This window comes from Prionailurus viverrinus, chromosome B1 (genome assembly GCF_022837055.1).
Source record: "Prionailurus viverrinus isolate Anna chromosome B1, UM_Priviv_1.0, whole genome shotgun sequence".
In the NCBI taxonomy this organism is placed as follows: Eukaryota; Metazoa; Chordata; class Mammalia; order Carnivora; family Felidae; genus Prionailurus; species Prionailurus viverrinus.
The window spans coordinates 150765969-150790497 of record NC_062564.1 but is presented as its reverse complement, the minus strand read 5'-3'; the positions used below and the strand labels follow the sequence as shown (position 1 = coordinate 150790497).

General features: G+C 37.4%; 1 protein-coding gene and 1 long non-coding RNA gene across 3 annotated transcripts in view; one reads left to right on the top strand and one right to left on the bottom strand.

Moving 5' to 3' along the window:
- Nucleotides 1-9110, bottom strand: part of UBA6 (ubiquitin like modifier activating enzyme 6) — a 90117-nt gene extending 81007 nt beyond the window's left edge. The window contains exons 1-2 of one of the 2 annotated variants that reach the window (XM_047855664.1): nt 8994-9110; nt 5279-5341 (exon numbers count right to left, since the gene is read on the bottom strand). In XM_047855664.1, coding sequence (XP_047711620.1) covers nt 5279-5341; nt 8994-9064 — 134 coding nt within the window. In that variant the 5' untranslated portion in view covers nt 9065-9110. The remainder of the gene's footprint in view (nt 1-5278; nt 5342-8993) is intronic. The other variant, XM_047855665.1, reaches the window with a different exon arrangement.
- A 121-nt stretch (nt 9111-9231) lies between these two features.
- Nucleotides 9232-24529, top strand: part of LOC125163635 (uncharacterized) — a 19430-nt gene continuing 4132 nt past the window's right edge. The window contains exon 1 of the long non-coding RNA XR_007151523.1: nt 9232-9342. This is a non-coding gene — a long non-coding RNA (uncharacterized LOC125163635). The remainder of the gene's footprint in view (nt 9343-24529) is intronic.

The window sequence follows — 24529 nt, the reverse complement described above, 5'->3', positions numbered from 1 at the left end:
AAACATTTCTGGTAGAAATGTAAAATGGTATAACCACTTTGAAAAACAGCTTGGCATTTCTTAAAATCTTACAATCCAGACATTTACTTCTAGGTATTTATCAAAGCATGAATGAAAGCATATGTCTACCCTAAAACTCGCATATAAATTCTCACGGCAGCCTTATTTAGAATAGCCAAAACCTGGAAACAACCCAAATGTTTATCAACAGTTAATAAATAGTTAAATAAATTGTAGTATATCCATATGCTAGAATACAAGCATATGGATATATGCTCAGCAATAAAAAGGAACAAATTACTGATACAACAATGCGGATGAATTTCAAAATCATTATGCTAAGTGAAAGAAGCCAAACCCTCCCCAAATGTGTACATACTATATGGTAACATTTATATAAAATTCTAGAAAATGCTAAGTATTCTACAGTGACAAAAAGCTGATCAGTGGTTGCCTGGGGAAATGGTAGGTGGAGAGAGAAGGGAGGAGGGATTAAAAAGGGGCAGAAAGAAAATATATGCATGTGATAGATATGTTAGTTATCGATATTGCGGTAGTGATTTCATTAGTATGCACATATGTCAAAACACATCAAATTGTATACTTTATTTTACTTTTTGAGAGAGAGAGAGACAGAGAGAGAAAGTGTGTGTGAGCAGGGCAGGGGCAAAGGGAGAGAGAGAATCTCAAGTAGGCTCCATGCCCAGTGTGGAGCCGCCCAATGCCAGGCTCTGTCTCACGACCCTGAGATCAAGACCTGGGCAGAAATCAAGAGTCGGATGCTTAACTGACTGAGCCACCCAAGGTGCCCCTCAAATTGTACACTTTAAATATGTACAGTTTATTATACACGAATTACACCTCAATAAAACTGTGACAAAAACATTTATTTATGTTGGAAGACACTCTTTTATGGGCTATGCACACTCCTACATGTCTCACTATATATGCCTAGCAGGCAAGGTCCTGACTATTTTTAATCGGGCCTTTTCTCAGGGTTGTGTTGGCAGCACATAAATTGAGGGATAAGGCGAGTCTCTCTCCAAGACAAAGAGGAGGCTTGCTTACTGTCTGCCATAAGATGGTGGGTCTCCCAAATTCAGAGTTCCTCAGCTGTGGTATAAACCCATTATGTACAAAGAATCCATCTGGGCCCATGGCATTGCTCCTGTGGGACTTGGGAGCAAGGGGAACCGACACCACGCTTGATGGCCATGCTAACTGCTATATCATAAGTAGTGAAATTCTTGGTCTCTGGCCCAGAAGTTTAACATCTTCTCTCAGCACCCATTAAACAATAATAGGTTAGCTTTTAGGTTATAAGTAGGGTAATATCAAATTCTAGACTCTGACACCATATACATAGAATTCGACAAAGCTAAAGAATGTTAGAGATTAAATAGTGAGGAGTGACATGGACACTAAAAAGAAAGATATGGCCATAACTCATGGTAAATAATAACTAGAAATTATTGAGCTCCTAGGCATTATTCTTCACGATTAATTTGCAATTTGTACATTTTTCTCCTTAAATATTTGTTAAATGGATGAATGTATATTGAATGTATGAAAAAATAAAGAAAAAATAGACTTAAGAGGTTAAGTGACTTATGATTACACACTCCTAAATGGTTGAGGATGATTCAAATTCAGATCTAATACTAAAATTTATACTTTCAACCACTATGTTATGCTATATAGAAAAAGGAGACTTAAATACATATTATACAGTTTGGTCTCACTAATGTAAATGACAGGGAACTATTTAAGTATTTTAAACAGAGAAGCCAGAGGCTCTGAGGTAAATTTGAAAAATATTACTTTGAATAAAGTATGGAAGATGGATTAGAGATTTAGTAGCTCTGAAGAGATCATATAAGAGACTCTTATAATAATTCAACTGAGAGATACTGAAGGCAGGGAGAGAGAATCAAAGAGTTGGAATTAAGAGTTGCTGAGAGGGGCGCCTGGGTTGCTCAGTCGGTTAAGTGTCCCACTTCAGCTCAGGGTCACGATCTCGCGGTACGTGAGTTCGAGCCCCGCGTCCGGCTCTGGGCTGATGGCTCGGAGCCTGGAGCTTGCTTCCCATTCTGTGTCTCCCTCTCTCTCTGCCCCTCCCCCATTCATACTCTGTCTCTCTCTGTCTCCAAAATAGATACATGTTAAAAAAAAAAAATTTTTTTTTAATTAAAAAAATAAAAAATAAAAAAATAGTTGCTGAGAAAGAACTAAAAGGATTTATTAAAAACTGAATTTGGAAGATGAAAAACAGGGAATAATCTAAGATGACAGCAAGGTTTCTGGCTTAGGTTACTGAATAGATTTGACAGCTTTTAATTAAGCCTGGGAATGGAAAGAGGAAAGAAGGAAAAGAGATCCAATGGTGTTGAGTGCTTTTAAGGCATAAAAGGGCACTCTAGGAAAAGACAATTGAGGTACAGAAGTATAAACTATGTTTGGTAAGAAAGTAGTCTACTATGGCCTGTGTAGTCAGAGGAAAAGATAGGTTGGGGCTAATATGTGGTGTTGGGAAAACTGGATTTCTGCAGGTAAAAGAAGAAATTGGACCTTTGTCTTATACCATACATAAAATAAACTCAAAATGGATTAAGGACTTAAATTTAAGGTTCGGGGGCACATGGGTAGCTCAGCCGCTTGAGTCTGACTTTGGTTCAGGTCATGACCTCACGGTTCATGGGTTTGAGCCCCACATCAGGCTCTGTGCTGACAGCTGAGCCTGGAGACTGCTTCAGATTCTGTGTCCCCTTCTCTCTCTCTGCCTCTCCCCTGCTCACTCACTCTCTCTATCTCTCTCTCTCTCAAATATAAATAAATATTTAAAAAATAAAAAAAAAATAAATTTAAGACCTCAAACTATAAAATTTATGAAGAAAACATATGGGAAAAGTTTCTTAACACTGGTCTTGGCAAAAATTTCCTGGATATGATACCAAAGTACAGGCAATAAAAGCAAAAGTAGACAAGTGCGACCACTTTACACTAAAAAGCTTCTGGGCAGCAAATGAGACAATCAACAAAGTGAAAAGGCAAACTACAGAACGGGAGAGAATATCTACAAACCATATATCTGATAAGAGATTAATATCCAAATTATATATGGAACTACAACCCAATAGCAAAAACACTCTCAAGGAGTCTGATTAAAAAATGAGCAAGGACTAGAACAGATACTTCTCCAAAGAAACACAAATGGCCAACAGGATACAAAAAGGTGCTCAATATCACTAATTGTCAAGGAAATGCAAAACCATAATAAGATATCACTTCACATCTGTTTGGATGGCCATTATACAAAAACAAAATGCCAGGAAATAAGTGTTGGTGAGAATGTGGAGAAATTGGTATCCTTGTGCACTGTTGGGTTGGTAGGAATGTAAAATGGTCCAACTGCTATGAAAAACAGTATGGAGGTTCCTCAAAAAATTAAAAACAGAAATACTTTATGATCCAGCAATACCTGATCATAAATAAACTGTTACATGCTGTAATTTTCAGTCAAGCAAACTGCAGCCTACTTTCACAATGTTGCAAATGGAAAATTTTATCTCTGGTTTACTGAAAATTATGTTCATTAATCAGCCATCACAGGATTAGAGGGATACAAAAAAGTTTCACAAAGATTATAACTAAATATGAATAAAATTAACCAATGCTATCTTAAGAAGCTGCCATTTGTTATCGTGAGAATGTGATCAAAAGGATATTAAGAATATCATAATTACAGATTAAGACTCCAAACTTAAGGTTATTTCTAAACTACTGTATATTATAATCAGGAAACTGCATTGTAAAGTAATTTTCACATAAGCAAAATTAAGTCCAGTCTTAACCTCTTTTTCCAATTGCAAAACAGTAATTGAAATTAACATACTAGGATGTACATATCAGCTCCTCCTAAAATGCTTGAAACTGACTCTGCATCCCACATAAAAACAATATAAAAAAGAATTTAAAATACGTAATAGCTTATTGTACCAAATTCTATTTACATAAAATCTATCTACATAATCTATTTCTTCATACAGAAGAAATCTAAAAACTTTTAAACTGCCTTCCATTCAAAAAGATTATACTATCTTCCATACAAACAACTTGAGGTATTAAAAAAAAAAAAGTCTTAGAAGTAATAGCAATTTAGGGGCAACTGGCTGACTCAGTCAGAAGACCATTCGACTCTTGATCTCGGGATCCAGAATTCAAGCCCTATGTTAGGTGTAGATATTACTTAAGTAAATAAAAAACTAAAAAAAAAAGTGATAGCAATGTATACATATTTTAACTTCTCTTTAATTCTGATAAAAGTATTTTGATTTCATGAAAAGGTATGCTAAAAAAGAATCTCACTAAATTCCATTCAAATCACAGTTCTTTAAGCACATAGTACTTCTTTGCTGTCTATACAGTGCAAACATGCAATGTTGTTAATGAGACTACACTGAAGTAAAAATAATCTCTAGATGTTACTATATAACTTACATAAAATGGATTGTTTTTCATTAGATTCCTGCACTATCAAGAACATAATAAATATGTACTCCTGTCCAAAAACAAGAGGTATATTTTATAGTGGATAACAAAATCATTCTTTTTTTTTTTTTTTTTTTTTTAATATTTATTTTTCAGAGAGGGAGAGAGACAGAGCATGAGCAGGGGAAGGGCAGAGAGAGAGGGAGACAGAATCTGAAGTAGGCTCCAGGCTCTGAGCTGTCAGCATAGAGCCCAATGTGGGTCTGTGGGTGGGAACCCACAGACCATGAGATCATAACCTAAGCTGAAATCAGACTTTTAACCAACTGAGCCACCCAACCGCCCCTCTTTTTTTTTTTTTTTAAATTTTTATTTGTTTTTGAGAGGGAGACAGAGCGTGAGCAGGGGAGGGGCAGAGAGAGAGGGAGACACAGAATCTGAAGCAGGCTCCAGGCTCTGAGCTGTCAGCACAGAGCCTGACGCCGGGCTCTAACTCACAGACCCCGAGATCATGACCTGAGGTGAAGCTGGTCTGATTGAACCACCCAAGCATCCCCAAAATCATTCTAAGTCATATTACCTAAACCTAAAGGAACTGAGATTTAAATATTAATCAAGCTTTCAGACTACAGAAAAGAAAAATCAGACAAAACGCTAATTTTACCTTCAGAGAACTCTTGGGATATTTATAAAACTCTGCATAGGTCTAATGGTATTTTCAAATAGAGTATTCCATTACTTTAGAACAACAAATGAGGAAAATAAGTTTTGGTTTCCGTAAGGTTCTCACCTGTATAATGCATCATCAATCTCCACAGATTCTGCTGACATGATGGCCAAATTTGTATTGGTACTGAAAAAATAAAACACAACTTATAAGAGCAAGTTTCGGTATTTAATATTCACGTTCTGTAATCTAATATTCAATTATACATGGCAGTTACTAAAAAGGATTTTACAAACCAGATATATATTTTATTTTCCACTCCTTTATTTCCATTTAAAAAATAGGTGAAAATTAAATTCAGTGAATGTCTATTCTGTGTGTATTGTAAAATTATAGCCTATAGTTTTAATTCTCAGGTGTAATCAGATATTGTTTTACATATATTCTGATGAATCTGTATTTTCTGAAGTTTGTTGGGAGTGCCCCATATACCTTCTCTAATAAACACACTCTGTCTAAATAATCTTGTTCAATCCATATATGGAATTTACCAGATACTGAGGATATCTAAACTTATTTTTCCACGTTTGACATCTTTTCTGGCATCCAAATTGTCCACACCTGCTAGAACAATCTCTCCCTTCTGATGTTTAATCGGTTTCATGAACGTAATAAGCCCCAAACAGAATTCAATTTCCCTGTTTAATCTATTCCTCCCCAATCTCTGTCAACTCAATTTCTGGTATCACCATTTACTCATTTGCACAGGCCCAGACTCTAGAGATCTTAACTTGTTCCCTCATTTCTCCATCAGCATGCTGGTACAATCCCAGGCCAAACCATCATCGTATTTCATCTGAACTACTTCAAAAGCCTCCTAACTAGTCTCTCTAGTGCTACCATTGCCCTCCCCCTTCAGTTTATTTTCCATATAACAACCTAAATTTTTTAGAATGTAGTCAGACGTTACTCCTTGACTTAGAACTATTCTTAAGTAACTCTACTTTCTAAATAAAATTGAAACACATTACCATGGTCAAAAGGGTCTAGGTGTTCTGTCTCCCAATCATCTCTTCAATTACAACTCCCACTACTTTCCCACACTGGTCAACTTGCTATTCCTCCAAAAAGTCAAGCATGTTTTTATACTTCAGTGAAACTAAAAGTCACTAAAAAGTCACTTCAGTTTTTATACTTGCTTTTTCCTCTCTTGGAATGTTCCCCCTTTAGATCTCTGAATGGCTGACTCTTATAAGCCTCGACTAAAATATTGCCTCGCAAATATTACATAGACCAGTCCTGATCATCCTTTCAGTGAAATGCCTCCCCTTCTCCTTAGGTCACTCCCTAACTCACTAACCTGCTGTATGTTCTTCAAATTACTAATTGTTTACTGTCTGCCTTCCCCAAGAGAATGTATGATCTGTTAAGAATTCACTAATGTATTCCAAATACCTAAAACTATACCTGGCATTTAATAATAATTTAAGAGCACTGTGTCACACATGGTTTTAAGTGCTTTAGATGTACTCAGTTAACCCTTACAACAACTTTATAAGATAGGCACTATTACCATCTCCGTTGAACAGAAGAAAAAAAACTGAGGCTCACAGAAGTTTACTTAAATAACCCATCTGAGGTTCCAGAGCAGGTAAATGGCAGAGCCAGAACCTGAACCTACGCAGTCTAGCTCTTGACCACCATGCTATACTGCCTACTGCATCTCAAAGTCCGCACAAAGAAAGCACCCAAAATGTATCTGTTGAATGAATTTTAAAAATTAAAGAAAAAAAAGGGGGTGCCTGCTTGGCTCAGTTGGTAGAGCATGCAACTCTTGATCTCCGGGTTGTGAGACCAGGCCCCACATTGGGTACAGACATTACTTAAGGAAATTAAAACACATTTTTTAAAACAAGCATACTAGCATGATAAGATATACTTATGCATCATTTACCACGGCTCATCCCAACTTTTTCACAGCATGGCACACAAAGAAAAATGAAAACAGGATGAACCCTGGGAAATAGGAATGGCTCCCAAGCAAAGGAAACCAGCCTGGGGCATTATGGCCTGAGCCACAGTGACAGCTAAGATCAATTATCATCTTGGCAAAAAGTAAATCCTTTCCAGGTTCTGGGAAACTCTATCAATTACAGGATTCTAAAAATCATGTGAAAACACAAAACTGAGGTTTTGGAATCCAAATTTCTAAGCCTGGTACTGATATACAGGCCAAAGGATTTGTATATACAGTTAATCAAAATGTTATCATTTATCTTACCAAACACTGATTGGTATTATCAAAAGATACCAGCTCTAGCTAAGTTATACATGGATAACTATTAGAAATATTCCTGATTGCAATTATGAACACAAACCAGGAGACAGCTGTGTTTAAGAGATCACCTACCAAATAAAAACACACACATACAGGGGCGCCTGGGTGGCGCAGTCGGTTAAGCGTCCGACTTCAGCCAGGTCACGATCTTGCGGTCCGTGAGTTCGAGCCCCGCGTCAGGCTCTGGGCTGATGGCTCAGAGCCTGGAGCTGCTTCCAATTCTGTGTCTCCCTTTCTCTCTGCCCCTCCCCCATTCATGCTCTGTCTCTCTCTGTCCCAAAAATAAATAAACGTTGAAAAAAAAAAATTAAAAAAAAAAAAACAAAAAAACACACACATACAAAATATGTTCTTTTGGCAGAGTGATAAAATATGAAAATAAACAAAATTTCTCATTTCACAGTCTTCTTATCCCTAGCTGCCTTCCCTGCATGGAGGACAATGGTCTAGTGGGTAGAGCTCTTAAGTAAACATGAACTCCTTTCTAACCAGCTTTGTCACTTAATGATATATGACTAGCACTGATTTTTCAGAAAATTCTGCTTTACTGGAATGTTTCAAAAATCGTTTTTGTAATAAGATCTATATGGCAATCAAAAAGCTTTTTAAATAAGGGGAGATTTTGTTTGTATTACATAATTTCCCTCAAGTAAATGTGGCAATGCTGGCAACTGCAGGTAGTATGGTACCGAAAACATCCCTTCAATCTGAACCGGCGAAAAAGCTACAGGTTTATGGACAGGCTCCCATTAGCTCAAAATCATATATCCATCACTTCTCTCTTTGGAATACTGTATTCTGGTGGAGGGCAGTATATAACTAACGGTTTTATTAATTACGAGGTAACTGAAACAGGAACCATACGAACATTTCCCACAATTTTGCAGGAATGTTAGAGACGTGAAACAAACAAACACCAACTAGGGAATAAGTAACTCGTACGTTTTTCCCTGATTTTTTTTTTTTTTTTTTTTTTTAACTGTGGTGAACACAGGACTCCGGGTGTCCTGACTGGCACTGATTCATCATTACCAAGTTCCCTCTGGTAACAGTTTTCAAAGGAGGATCTCAGTGCGGGATCGCTCACAGTGGCGCTCTTAGCTTTCATTTCACCGAAAGGTGGGGGAAACGTGTTTGGCAGCAGGGCTGTGAAAGCTCACACCAAGCGACCCGGGCCAGAACTCTCGGCGGGGCCCTCTCCACTCCACTCCACCCCCGCCCCACGTCCGGTGCATGGGAGAATGGCAGACCCCGACTGGAACTGAGGGGCGAAAGGACCGAGAGTTGGCCTTTCTCCTCAGAGAAGCCGAGAGCCGCCGAGGTCTAAACCCAAGGCGCCACACCCACCCCGCGCGCTCCCCTCGCCTCCCAGGGCCGGTTCTGCCCGGCTCCGCGGCCTCGCGCGCGCTCCCTGGCCGCCCGAGCGGGAGCAGCAGAAAGCCGGCGCCAGGGTCCCGCCTGCCACCCCTCGATGCTTCGCGCTCACACTCATCTTCTTACCTGCCGGCCACCCAGGAAGAGCAGGACGCCTCTTCCTCCCGAGCTGCGACTACCGGCTCGGATGCCTCCATCCCCTCCAAGAATCGCCGCCGCCGCTGGCTACGGGTAGGCAGGGAACGGGGCGGGACCGCGAGGTCAAGGGGCGGACGGTGACATCACCGGAGGGGGCGGGGCCGGGAGCGTGCCGCCTAGCTGAGCCTTCCCGTCAACCCCAGGGACGTCCTGGTTTCCGGTTTGGGTGTGGCCGCCAGGAAGAGGATAGGCCTTGCCGCAGGTGGGTGTAGTGAAAGGCTCCGCTGCGACTGAGGATTCTGCAGTTCCAAATGAGCTGAAACACTGAAGTTATGAGGTAACCTTGGCTCTGTAGCAAGGCACAGAGATTCCAGTGGCTAGCGAAGTGATAGCTTTAAAAGATTGAAAGTTTGTAGTAAGTAGTTCCAGATTTTCAGGATTTCTGGAATTCCATTTTAAGACGTTATACTTTTAACAAATAATTTTGAGCTTCTGCTACAAGCCAGGCACGTTAACTGATTTAATGGAGTCGTGATTTTAAGAGCAATGAATGACATGGTCATCCAGTTTGCCTCCACTTTATGAGTGAGGGAAAGGAGATTGCAGACGGCATGAGTGACTTGGTCAAGGTCACAGACTGTGAAGATAAAGTACTAGAACACATGTCTAAGTACTTCTAATCCTTTTTCATTTGGTTCCCCTTTCACCTTTCTTAGAAAACAAGAATTAGTAGGACTCAGCATTAGGTAGGATTTGTCTTTCATTGTAAATAAACGGAATATTTGAAGAAGTAGCTAGAGGATTTTAAAAGTTAACATATACTTTGACTTTATGTCATTTTCTGTGATGTATGATACTTTTACTTAATTAGAATTTCTTCCTCTCTAGTGTGGACAGAGGATTCAGGCAAAACTGCATTATCCTTTGTGCCTCTTTAGTCTCATTTCAAAATTTAACATTTCCAACTACCTGGAAATTCATACTACTGACCTATGGCATCATTCAAGTTTCTTAATCCAGTTGTGTACCTTTTCTACACAATCATTAAAAGGAACTTGGTCTACTTCTCATTCTTGCAAGGTTCTACTCTAGTAACTAAGTTTAGTACTATGTTTATGGTAAATTGTTATACAGAAAAAGAAAATGAATAGCCTGAATTTCATCTGCAATCCACATTTCTTTACATTTTAATATCCCTTAGGTTGGAATGTTGGAAGTCAAATAGCTATGTCCTGGTTAAGGAGATTATAGGGAATGCATTACACTGCTTTCTGGCTCTCCTGAAAACAATGGGCTAGTATCTAGTTAATGTGTATTTAGGGGTTGGGTCCTGCCTGTGCTCAAGAATTCCTTAGACAATGTTAGCTATGGAATATCTTGTCTTGTTCTCCACCTGTTTTCAGCATCTGCTCTTCTGTAGTCTTGGGAATGCCTTGTAGTTTTTGTTTTTGTTTTTGTTTTGCATGCTTTCTATATGTTCTAACTGGCAGGTAGCCACTGACATATTGCACAATGTTTTCTTTATAATGTATGCCTAATAAATACAGGAGCTTGAGAGCAGCTTGGGGAGTCTTTCCTTAGCCTCCCTCTCACCTCTCTTGAATTGCTTGGCGTCTTGAGTAAACGTTTCTGCCACCCTTGGCATTGCTGGACAAAGCCAAAAGCTGAACCCACAGTGGAATGTAATTTTTCCTTTTTCATCAATACAGAAAATAATGGTAAATTTGAGATCATCTTAGATATGGCGAAATACAGTGTGAATTGTTTCAAATATATAGCAAATACCCCTATTTAACAGAATTTAATATATTGTCACATTTGCAAAATAGGAGAAAACTGGAAAATCACTAGACTTTTGACATTGAAACTTTTTTGCCAAAAGAAAGTGGAACAATATATTTAGGATGCTCAAGGGTAAAATATGGACTAAAGATTTTATATCCAGCAAAAGCAACTCTCACGTACAAAGTGTATAAACTAATATCAACACTTGATATTGTATCAGTATTTGATGAGACTATCGTTGTCATGAACGCTTCCTGAAGAATTACTAGAGAATGAGCATCAGACAACCAAAATGAGTAGGGAAACATCAACCTAAGGATTGGCTCACGTTCTTCACAGGAAATCATAATCTGTTATATGCCTTAGCTTTTGTGTTCCTTCTAGTTTATTCTTTTTTTTTTCTTTTATAATGTTGATACAATATTACTGACTATACTCATTATGCTGTACTGTTCATCTCTGTGACATATTAATTTTATAACTGGAAGTTTGTACCTCTTAATTCCCTTCACCCATTCTATGCATCCCACTTACCCCACTTCCTGTTTTTTCTTTATTATTAATTCTCCTGAGGTCTGGCACCCCATTTGTGAGTTTTTCTCCATTTTTGTTGAGGTAATTGACAAAATTGTAAGATACTTAAAGTGTACAATGTGATGATTTGATATTAATAAAAATTGTGAACGGATGCCTGCCATGGAGTTGAGTTTTTCTAATTCTGAATCATATTGTTCTTTCCTACTTTGTATCTTTTTTGTTTAGTTAGCTTAAAAATAGTAACTTACAAGGGCACCTGCAGGTCATGATCTCAAGGTCACAATCCCAGGGTTGTGAGATGGAGCCCCATAGGGGCTCTGTGCTGGGCATGGAACCTGCTTGGGGTATTCTCCCTCTCCCTCACCTCCCCCTCAAAAAAATTAAAAATAGTAACTTACACGTTCTGATCTATTTTTGTGGTACATCTTTCAGATATGTTTTCATTATATATAATGATGATGTTATGCTCCTTATTCTCTTTTTAAATACTAGTTTTATATAGTATTTGAACTTGATACTTTTTTGTTGTTGATTTTTATGTGAAATTATTATCCTGAACTTTTAGTATGAGGCAGGCTTCCTCGTCCAAGAAGCCTAAATCCATCAGTAAAAAAAAAAAAAAACCCTGTATTTCAAGAAAGTCGGTTTTTTGGTTCATTGCAAGGAAGGAGTCCACATTCCAGAACTATGGGATGCCTCACCAAACAAAGGAGAATATATATTTATTATAGGAATTTGGGGAAGTGTGGAGTTTAGGAGAAATTAAAGAAGTATTTTGTAGGCTCAAAAGAAAGTGAGGCTGTTTGTAAAGGTGTCTAAATTAGGTCTGGACTCCATCATAGATTCCAGGTGCTATTTTCTTGAAAATTGCAGCTAACATAGGTGTGTCATGTATCCACATAACTGTTTTCTGAAGTTCTGTCGTAGGGTTGAAAGTAGAGCATGCTTCTCTGTTAAGTGATTTAGATCATCACCAAGAGTAGGATATTTTAATCTTAATGCATTGATTTCAAAGAACAAGGTTTTTGACACTCTGATTTTAGAGAAAAGGATGCTTTGTGAGTAAAAAATGTGGCATTAACTAAAGTTGGAAATTTTTGTGACACTTTGCAGCATGTTTTTGAGAAAAATATTATCTTCTGTTAATTTTACAGCTTACTTTATTTGTGACTATTATCTATATCTGATGAATAGCAAGGCAGATTTTTACTTTCTTAGTCCAAGTTTATCTTTTCTTTCTCACAGATTTCAGTAAAACTTTTCTAACTTCAAAGAGCTCTCTTTTCTGTGAAATGTTAAAAAAAATATGGTGGTTTCAGTTCTGTGATTTCCTGGCTCACTTCCCTTCTCAACTTTGATCTGTCAAAGACCCACTGTCTCTTTCCTTTATTTCTGTTGTTCATGTGGCACATATATATTCATATATGTATGTATGAATGCATAGTTATATTCCAAAGGTGTAGCACAATAATTTTATTTTAAATATTTATTTTGGTGTAATATTAGAAATTTAAAATTAGAAAAGTTGCAAAGGTAAGACAGAGAATTTTTGTGTACACTTTACTCAGCTTCCCCTAAAGATAACATCCTCCATAACCGTGATACATTTGTCAAAGAAATTGATATTGGTACAATACTATTATATAACTATATATTTTGATTTCACCAGTTTTTCACAAATGTCACTTTTTTTCAGTTCTGGATCCAATCCATGATACAACAATGCGTTTAAAAGCTCCCCATCTTGATCATTATATAGGTGTACATTGTAATGAATATCTTCCTGAAAACTTAATGCCAATTGGCTTTCTGTAAATCAAATAGTTCACATCATAAATGGTAAAGATAACAGCTATGTTGTGTTTTATAATTACAGCGCTTATTTACATGCACTTTTTCACCTTATGGTCCTAAGTTATTGAATATTAGCAAAGGAAAGATACTTAATAGTCATATACATGCACAGCCTTATAGTTTTTCCAAGGATGACTCAAAATGGTTAAATGTCTTGAATTAATTCACGTCATTGGAGGTGAAGGGTCAAGACTAGAACCTAATTTTATTTCTCATTTAGTATTTTCCTAATATATTATGCCAAGATTCCCAAAATTGGAACAGTTGTTTCACGATTATCAGAAAGAATAGGAAGTACTCAGTCCCTGGATCAGGTCTCCATGAACATAGTTGGAAAGCAGCCAACCTCCTGAATTCTGAGGCAAGCTTCTTTGCCCAAAGGTGTTGCAGTAACATTTGAACTGGCTCAAAGGTAACTATACAGAAGAACCCAGAGGAATTCCTTTGTGAAGGAAGTAAGCCTTTTCAAAATGTGAATAATTATTCTCTTAAATGCTCTATGAGTTAGGATATGTGCATATCAGGTTTTCCTGAAATATTTTAAAAATATTGCCTACAGAGCAGTAGACAAATCATAGATTAACAGCTGAAATATAATTTTGCAAGACTCTTTTCTTGTTTGATTTAACTGCTTATGCAATAGTGACTGGAAATAAAATGTAATAAGTGATGCTCCTAAGTTTAACCTTCTGCTATTATTGATAGAAAACAGATGACAAACCTAAAAATCCCTAAGTGGGGCTCCACATCCTTGTGGCTTTCTAGACAATATACTGTAAACACATCAGGTTCCGTCCAAATTGGAGGATAAAGGCACCTCCATAAAAAGCCCTTTTGTGAAAGAAGACATTCAGAGCCCTATTCCAGAGATCCAAATTCAACCACAGTCACTGTTCACCATCAGACACAGTTGCTTCCTGAACTGTGTTGTCAGATTTACACCTTTTCTTCTTGACTGAAACATTGTCAGATCCTCCTCCTTCTCATCTTTGACTTGTTTTCCATCTTTGATTTGATAGCTAGAAACTTTAGCCCTGCAGCTATCAAACTTCACACACATCAGAATTACCTGACTTGCTAATTAAGGCACAGATTGTTGGACCCCACAATTTCTGCTTCGGTATGCCTGGGCAGGGCCTGAGAATTTACATTTCTAACAAGTTCCCTGATGATGTGTGTGCTGCCAGACCTATGACCTCATTTTGCACTGCTCTACCCTGCTTCCTCTAACTCCTGCTTTCCACATGTGTGTGTAGGCAAACACACACACACACACACACACACACACACACACACACACACACCCTTACAAGGTAGGGAAGATAGACAAACCAAGAATCCCTAGTTCTGAGTCCATATATATGTTAGGTAGAAGAGAAGGAACACAAAATGAAACTGAGAAAGAACAGTGAATAAGATAGGAAGAAAACCAGGGAGGCATGGTTTCAGAGAACTAAGAAGAGTGTCTCAGCTAGGAAGTTAATAGGTGTAGGATTTCATCACTGTCCACTTACACTCAAGATGTTGGGCTTTCTCCTCAAGTTCTTAAAAAATTACCCCTTTTCCCTTTCAAGGGAATTAAAAATGTACTAGACTGATGAAAAGTGGAATTTCCACACAGAATCGTTATTCAGATGGGGGCTCAGCACTGCTTTAGTACAGTGACTATTTTCTTTTTTATTATGATGATTATTATTTTTTAATTTACATCCAAGTTAGTTAGCATACAGTGCAATAATGATTTCAGGAGTAGAATCCAATGATTCATCCTCTACGTATAACACCCAGTGTTCATCCCAACAAGTATCCTCCTTAATGCTCCTTGCCCATTTAGCACATCCCCCCTACCCACAACCCCAGCCAGTGCCCTCACTTTTCTCTATACTTAAGAGTCTTTTATGTTTTGACCCCTCTCTGCTTTTATATATTTTTTTCTTCCCTTATGTTCATCAGTTTTGTATCTTAAATTCCACATATAAGTGAAATCATATGATATTTGTCTTTCTCTGACTGACTTATTTTGTTTAGCATAATACCCTTTAGTTTCATCCACGTTGTTGCAGATGTCAAGATTTCATTGTTTTTGATTGCTGAGTAATACTCCATTGTGTGTGTGTGTGTGTATGTATGTGTATATATATATATATATACATGTATGTATATGTATGTATGTGTATGTGTATATATATACATGTATATATGTATGTGTGTATATATATATACATATATATATATATACATATATATATATATATATATATATATATACACACACACACACACCACATCTTTTTTATCCATTCATCTGTCAATGAATGTTTGGGCTCTTTCCATATCTTGGCTATTGTCAATAGTACTGCTATAAACATTGGGGTGCATGTGCCCCTTCAAAACAGCACACCTGCATCCTTTGGTTAAATACCTAGTAGTGCAATTGCTGGGTCATAGGGTAGTTCTGTTTTTAATTTTTTTCAGGAACCTCAGTACTGTTTTCCAGAGTGGCTGCGCCAGTTGGCATTACCATCTGCAGTGCAAAAGGGATCCTCTTTCTCTGCATCCTTGCCAGCATCTGTCATTGCCCGAGTTGTTAATTTTAGCCATTCTGACTGGTGTGAGGTGGTATTTTATTGTGGTTTTGATTTGTATTTCCCTGATGGTGAGGATGTCGAGCATTTCTTCATGTGTCTGTTAGCCATCTGGATGTCTTCTTTGGAAAAGTGTCTATTCATGTCTTTCGCCCATTTCTTCACTGGATTATTTGTTTTTGGGTTGTTGAGTTTGGTAAGTTCTTCATAGATTTTGGATACTAACCCTTTATCTGATAGGTCGTTTGCAAATATCTTTTTCCATTCTGTCAGTTGCCTTTTAGTTTTGCTGATTGTTTCCTTTGCTGTGCAGAAGATTTTTATCTTGTTGAGGTCACAATAGTTCATTATTGCTTTTGTTTCTCTTGCCTCTGAAGACATGTTGAGTAAGAAGTTGTTGTGGCTGAGGTCAAAGAGGTTTTTGCCTCCTTTCTCCTCAAGGATTTTGATGGCTTCCTGCCTTACGTTAAGGTCTTTAATCCATTTTGAGTTTATTTTTGTATGGTGTAGGAAAATGGTCCAGGTTCATTCTTCTGCATGTCACTATCCAGTTTTCCCAACACGATTTGCTGAAGAGACTGTCTTTATCTATGGAATAAAGATATTGGATATTGGATATTCTTTCCTGCTTTGTCGAAGATTAGTTGGCCGTACGTATGTGGGTCCATTTCTGGGTTCTCTATTCTGTTCCATTGATCTGAGTGTCTGTTTTTGTGCCAGTATCCTACTGTCTTGATGATTACAGCTTTGTAATACATCTTCAAGTCCAGGATTGTGATGCCTCCAGCTTTGGTTTTCTTTTTCAGGATTGCTTTGGCTATTCGAGGTCTTTTCTGGTTCCATACAAATTTTAGGATTATTTGTTCTAGTTCTGTGAAGAATGCTGGTGTTATTTTGATAGGGAGTGCATTAAATATGTAGATTGCTTTGGTAGTATTGATATTTTAACACTATTTGTTCTTCCAATCCATGAGCATAGAATATTTTTCCATTTTTTGTGTCTTTAACTTCTTTCATAAGCTTTCTGTAGTTTTCAGTGTATAGATTTTTCACCTCTTTGGTTAGGTTTAGTCCTAAGTATTTTTGGTTTTTGGTGCAATTATAATGGGATGGATTCCTTGATTTCTCTTTCTGCTGCTTCATTATTGGTGTATAGGAATGCAACCGATTTCTGTGCATTGATTTTAGATCCTGTGACTAGGATAAATTCATGGATCAGTTCTAGCAGTTTTTTGGTGGAATCTTTTGGGTTTTCCATATAGAGTATCTTGCCATCCATGAAGAGTGAGTTTGACTTCCTCCTTGCCGATTTGGATGCCTTCTATTCCTTTGTGTTGTCTGATTGCTGAGGCTAGGAATTCCAATACTATGTTGAATAACAGTGGCAAGAGTGGACATCACAGTTGTGTTCCTGACTTTAGGGGGGAATCTCACAGTTTTTTCCCATTGAGGATGATATTAGCAGTGGGTCTTTCATATATGGCTTTTATGATCTTGAGGTATGATCCTTCTATCTCTACTTTCCTGAGGTTTTTTTTTTTTTTTTTATCAAGGAAGGATGCTGTATTTTGTCAAATGTTTTCTCTGTATCTATTGAGAGGATCATGTGGTTCTTGTCCTTTCTTTTATTATCACATTGATTGATTTGTGGATATTGAACCAGCCCTGCATCTAAGGTATAAATCCCAGTTGATCATGGTGAATAACTTTTTAAAAGTTTTTTTTTAACATTTTTATTTATTTTTGAGAGACAGAGAGAGACAGCATGAGTGGGGGAGGGGCAGAAAGAGAGGGAGACACAGAACCTGAAGCAGGCTCCAGGCTCTGCAAGGTCAGCACAGAGCCTGACGTGGAGCTCAAAGCCACCAACCGCAAGATTATGACCTGAGCTGAAGTCAGACACTTACCTGACTGAGCCGCCCAGGCTCCCCATAGTGAATAATTCTTTTAATGTATTGTTGCCTCCAGTTGGCTAGTATCTTGTTGAGAATTTTTGAATCCATGTTCATAGGGAAATTAGTCTGTAGTTTTCCTTTTTAGTGTGGTCCTTGTCTGGTATTGGAATCAAGATAATGCTGGCTTCATAGAATAAGTTTGGAAGTTTTCCTTCCATTTCTATTTTTTGGAACATCTTTAAAAGAATAGGTGTTAACTCTTCTTTAAATGTTTGGTAGAATTCCCCTGAAAAGCCATCCAGCCCTGGACTCTTGTTTGTTGGGAGATTTTTGATTACTAATTCAATTTCTTTACTAATTATGGGTCTGTTCAAATTTTCTATTTCTTCCTGTTTCAATTTGGTAATTTATATGTTTCTGGGAATTTGTCCATTTCTCCCAGATTGCCTGATTTGTTGGCGTATAATTGCTCATAATATTCTCTTATTATTGTTTGTATTTCTGCAGTGTTGATTGTGATCTCTCCCTTTCATTCTTGATTTTATTTATTTGGGTCCTTTCTTTTTTCTTTCTGATCAAACTGGCGAGGGGCTTATCAATTTTGTTAATTCTTTCAAAGAACCAGCTCCTGGTTTTGTTGATGTGTTCTACTGTTTTTTTGATTTCGCTAGCATTGATTTCTGCTCTAATCTTTATAATTTCCCATCTTCTGCTGGTTTTATCTTCCCTTCCTCATCTCTTCTAAAATCTTTATTTTAAAATCTAGATTGTCTTATAGAAGCATGGCTACCCCAGCTTTCTTTTGGCTACCATTAGCATGATAGATGGTTCTCCATCCCCTTACTTTCAATCTGAGGATGTCTTTGGGTCTCAAATGGGTCTCTTGTAAATAGCATATAAATTGATCTTGGTTGTTTGTTTGTTTGTTTGTTTGTTTTGTTTTGTTTTTAATCCAATCTGATACCCTATGTCTTTTGATTGAGCATTTAGTCCATTGACATTTATAGTGAATACTGGATGATATATTGTGTTGCCTGTAGAGTTGGAGTTCCTTGCAGTCTTCTCTGGCCCTTCCTAGTCTTTGTTGCTTTTGGTGTTTTTTGCTTTTTTTTTTTTTTTTTTTTTTTTTCATCTTTTCTCCCCTCAGAAAGTCCCCCTTAATTTTCTTGCAGGGATTTTTCAGTGGTCATGAACTCCTTTAGTTTTTGTTTGTCTGGGAAGCTCTTTATCTCTCTTATTTTGAATGACAGTGTTACTGGATAAAGAATTTTTGGCTGCATGTTTTTCTGATTCAGCATGTTGAATATATCCTGCCACTCCTTTCTGGCCTGCCAAGTTTCTGTGAATAGGTCTCCTGCAAACCTGATCTGTGTTCCTTATAGGTTAAGGAATTTGCTGCTCTCATAATTCTTTCCTTATCCGTGTATTTTGTGAATTTGACTATGATATGCCTTGTTGATGGTCAGTTTTTGTTGAATCTAATGGGAGTTCTCTGTGCTTCTTGGATTTTGATGTATGTGTCTTTCCCCAGGTTAGGAAAGTTTTACAATATGATTTGCTTACATAAACCTTCTACCCCTTTTCTCTCTCTTCATGTTCTGGGACCCCTATGATTTAAATATTATTCCTTTTTAGTGAGTCACTAAGTTCTCTAATTCTTATATCATGGTCTTTTGCCTTAAATTCCCTCTTTTTTTGATTCATTTTTCTCGTAAGTTTGTCCTCTATATCACTGATTCACTACTCTGTTTCATCCATTCTTGCTGCACTGGTATCCATTCAAGGTTGCCTCTCAGTTATAGCACTTTTAATTTCTTCCTGACTAGATTTTACTTCTTTTATCTCTGCAGAAAGGGAATCTATGCTTTTTTCAACCCCAGCTAGTATTCTTACTATGATTCTAAATTCTAGTCCAGACATCTTGCTTATATCTGTTCCTGTTCTTTCTCTTGGGGTGAATTCCTTCGTTCAGGGATTATGGTAAATCACAACACAAAACTGGCAGCAGGTTTCACTGCACCCTAGCGTCTTTGTTCCAATACCAGCAAACGTGAATATGTGCTCGGACCTTTGCTTGTGATGTGGCTGTACAGCCTCTACCAAATGCTTCTCTAGCAGGGGAACTGCTTCTTCCTGTGTGGCCTGTGGACCCCTCGATGTTGCTGCCTGTTCCTGGGGATTCACCCTTCCCACCATAGCACACCAGGTATTAAGCTGTGGACTCAATACTGATTGCTCTCTCCTCTTTATAGCGTCCAAATGGTATTGAAACCCTCTCCTTTCTCCTTTCTCCCTTTCTTCACTTGTGGGTGTTTCCACTCTTTCCCTTCTCTTCAGCTACTTTCAGGGGGAATGTTTTTCCTGTACTCTCCCCCCTTTCTGTGACCTCTCTCCATAAAAACAGCTCCCTACCCTCTGTGGCTTCTCTCTCCCCCAGTTCACCTCTCTGTGCCATGTACGTGTCGAGTTCACTTGTGGTTCAAGTTGTACAGACTGTTGTGTTAATCCTCAGATCACTTTTCTAGGTGTGCAAAATGGTTGGTGCCAATCTAGTTGCATTTCAGGAATGAGCGAAGCAGAGAACTTCCATGCCGCTCTGCCATCTTGGCCCCTCCAGTGACAGTTTTCATGAATGATCAAGGGATGATGTGCAGCTATCAGAAAATGAAAGGACATCACTTGATAATGATAAGAAAAATGGGGGTGCCTGGGAGGCTCAATCGGTTGAGTGTTTGACTTTGGCTGCAGTCATGATCTCATGGTTTGTGCATTTGAGCCTTGTGTTGGGTTCTGTGCTGAGGCTTGAAGCCTAGAGTCTGCTTCAGATTCTCTGTCTCCCTCTCTCTTTGCCCCTCTCCAATTCTGTCTCTCTCTCTCTTTCTCAAAAATAAATAAATATTAGAAAAGTGATAAGAAAAACATCCAGGGCCTGAGGAGGGAACAGAATAAGTAAGGAATTTGGAGCTAAGTTTTATTAGCTTTATGGGAAATATGCTTCAGATTGCCACATACTTAGTTATTAATTTATTTGACAATTATTTTCTGGATCTGAAGTATTTTCTGAATTTGAAAACTTTCTGAAAATTTCTTACCCAATGAAATGAATTATAAAAACAAATAAAAAATAGGGACCAAGAGTTCCCAAGAAAGTAAATAATTGGGCGGAAGCCACCCTGTACTTCTATTGAAGATTCCAACTAGTAGAGTTTAAAATGTTTGGATTTAGATTGTGAAAAACAATAAAATCTGTTCTTTCTCCTTAGGGCTACAGTTACTATGCAATTACTATGCTCCAATAGCTGTATTTAGTCTTTAATGCTTTGTATTAAATTATGTGATATTTAAATTTTATTGTATATATAGTTTCAGTTTTATTTTACTAGTGGAATTTACTGCTGTTTTCTGACCTCCAGATTTCCCTTCTGCTCTCAGGAGAGAGACAGGAGATAGAGAGGCAGAGAGAGAATGAACTTCATTCTTTATTTTTGTTATTGGGTAGCTAAACATTCGGAGAAATGAGCCCTGCTTCCCTAAAATGAAACATACCCTTAAGGTGTTTAAGGTAATCCCCCTCTCCTTTGCTCATGGTTGGGTTAGAACTGGTCATGTGTTACAGTTCTAGCCAATTTAAACAAACATTTTTTTAATGTTTATTCATTTTTGAAAGACAGAGAGAGATAGAGCACAAGCAGGGGTGGGGCGGAGAGAGAGGGGGACACAGAATCTGAAGCAGGCTCCAGGTTCTGAGCTGTCAGCACAGAGCCCGACACGGGGCTCAAACTCACGAACCGCGAGATCATGACCTGAGCCGAAGTCAGACATTCAACCGACTAAGCCACCCAGGTGCACTACAGTTCTAGCCAATTTAACAAGAAGTTGCTGAAAGTTCTGGGAAGGAAAGATGCTCGGTGAGAAGCCATGCTTTCTTTCTGACTTGGAGGCTTAGAATGGTGACAACTAACTTCTAATCATGAAAGTAAAGCCTAGTGGAAGCAGAGAAAATAACTCAAAGCTCTGAATTCACTAATTCTACATGCTTACCTATGAACATCCTGTAATATGAGATGAAAACATGTCACTTCTGGTCTGACGTTTCTTATTACAGCAGAAAGCATTCTGACTGAAATAGTGATATGTAAAATTCATACAAACACACATATAACATTTATGATTTTTCTTCTCATTGCAAAGGCTATCTATGTTCATTTGGGAAGTTTGGAATTATAGGAATTCACGAGAAAGATGATTTAAAAAAATCACTCAGAGATAAATATATCAATACATGTATTCTTCTATTGTTTCTACACATGCATTCTACACATTCTACACATGCATCAGTAGAGAGCCTAATGTGGGGGCTCAAACTCACAAACCATGAGATCATGACCTGAGCTGAAGTCAGATGCTTTAACCAACTGAGCCACCCAGGCGCCCCTAAATAAATTAATTTTAATTAGAGATTAAAGTCAACCTTACTCTTTTATTTAGTTTCCTATGGACACAATTTATACTAAGTAGACAAGCTCAAGGAGTTGGTTCAACATTTGAAAGTAGGCTAAAGGTAAAATAGGTGAAATTCTAAATGTATTTTAACAGATAATATAATTGTGATACCCACTCCTCTTCCAGTATTTTTTTTTTTCTTTCTTAGCTGTTATAGCTCTGTTTCTTAGGCTGAAATTGAATTAGTGCAGTCTTTTTTTTTTCAATTCATTGTTATTCATTTATGTAATTTCTTTAGTAAATTGAATTGCAAGAGGAAACCCAAATTGTAGCCAGGAGGAGACAACCAACATAGAATCTTAATTATCTGATATAGTGGATTCATTCTACAGAATATATCCTCTTTTCTTTTTTTTTTTTTTTACAAGGACTCCTCATCTTTTATGATGATTGGAGATAGAATATATAACTAAAATATCAAATGTTGAATATTCTCTGTTGAATGGTAGGTCTTTAATTTAAAGCCCCATTTACCTTTTATAGCTATACATTTTGTTTTAATGTTTGTTTATTTTTGATTGAAAGACAGAGTGCGAGCATGGGAGGTGAGATAGAGAGGGAGACATGAAATCAGAAGCAGTCTCCAGGCTCTGAGCTGTCAGCACAGAGCCTGACACAGGGCTTGAACCCATGGACTGTGAGATCATGACCTGAGCCAAAGTTGGACACTTACCTGACTGAGCCACCCAAGTGCCCTGGGCTATAAATTTTAATTTAAATCCATATTCATATTATAATTTATGGGCCACAATATTTGTATAATTTACTTCCTTCTGCAAAGTTTTTCATTACGTATTGAGCCTTGAGAGATTTCTAAGTCTCAAATGGTAAGTAACCAAATTGAAACAATCCAGTTCAATATTAACATTACTATGCATGCATATAAACAAATGAATATGTTCTGAGACACTTTTATCATAATAAACTTCCTTATACAAAATCAATGAGGAATTCTTCATCTTTTTTGTCACATGAGTTCCTTTGGCTGTCTGGTTTGGCCTAGATAGCCCTTTCAGGATAATGTTTTTAAATTCATAAAATAATATAAACAGAAATAAAAGCAGTTGTACTGAAATACAGTTCTGTGCATGGACCATAGGTTAAAGACCCCTGCACCAAATTTGAATAGCCCTTTAGCTAATGTATCAAAAAATGCCTGAGAACATATCTAAATAGAACAGTTGCTTAAACATCTAAGAGCGAAGCTAACGTGTGTTCATTAAACACATGTCTAATAAAGCCCTTAAATTATATTGTGTATATATGTGTTGTTTTTGCCTTTAAATCTGGAAGTAAGAATTGTTATCAATTTAGGAATAAGTATATTATAAAGATTAAAGGAGAAGATTGGTTTTATTGTAACTTACAGATATTATTGTGTCATCTAGTAGAACCATAAAATCTTGGTGTCAATATACATGCCTTAAAAGTTAACCTTGAGTATTTTAGCATGTTACAAATTTTGAGCCTTGCCCGATTCAACTGTAGAGTTGGTACATGGATTGATTAATTAAAGGTATGGGCTTAGTAAAAAAGAAGATATGAATGAAGGAGTAGAAGGAAGGATGTCAATGGTAACAAACAGGATCAGTTGAAGTGGAATTAGAAAATAATGTGTGATTGGACACACACACACACACACACACACACACACACCTATACTGAAAAGTATGTGTGAGCAGAAGAGCAAAATAAGTAAAGACCGTTGTTAGTCTAATTAGTAATTTACTTTCCACAATTTCACATGCCCTGGAAATTTTGAAATTACATTTCATCTTTGAGTGGCACTAAATATCTCATATGAATGTAATGGTATTTTACCTATTTTTTTAAAAGTTTATTTATTTTGGGAGAGAGAGAGAGCGCACGCGCTCACATGACCAGGGGAGATTAAGAGAGAGAGGGAAAGAATCCCAAATAGGCTCTGCACTGTTAGTGGGGAGCCTGATGCGGGGCTTCATCCTACAAACCAGGAGATAATGACCTGAGCCAAGATCAAGAGTTGAGTGCTTAACCAACTGAGCCACCCAGGGGCCCCTATTTTACCTATTTTTTAAAAAGAAATTAAATGATCACTGAATTACTTTAAAGTCGCTTATAAGCTTTTCTCATAATGTATATTAGAGTCTCATAATTTTTATCCTTTTCCTTCTTTAATGGAACGTAGAAATAGGCCTGAATAAAAAGAGGTATTGTGCCCACATATTTTGAAAATGATACCACTTAATGTGAATATCAGTAGGTGTTAGTTACACAGAGTTTTTCTTTATCTATTTTCAATACTTTGTTGGCTCCGTTGACTTGTATATATTGAAACTGTAATTTTCAGTGTTCCTCTGCTGTATCAAATATCTTTTCACTTCTG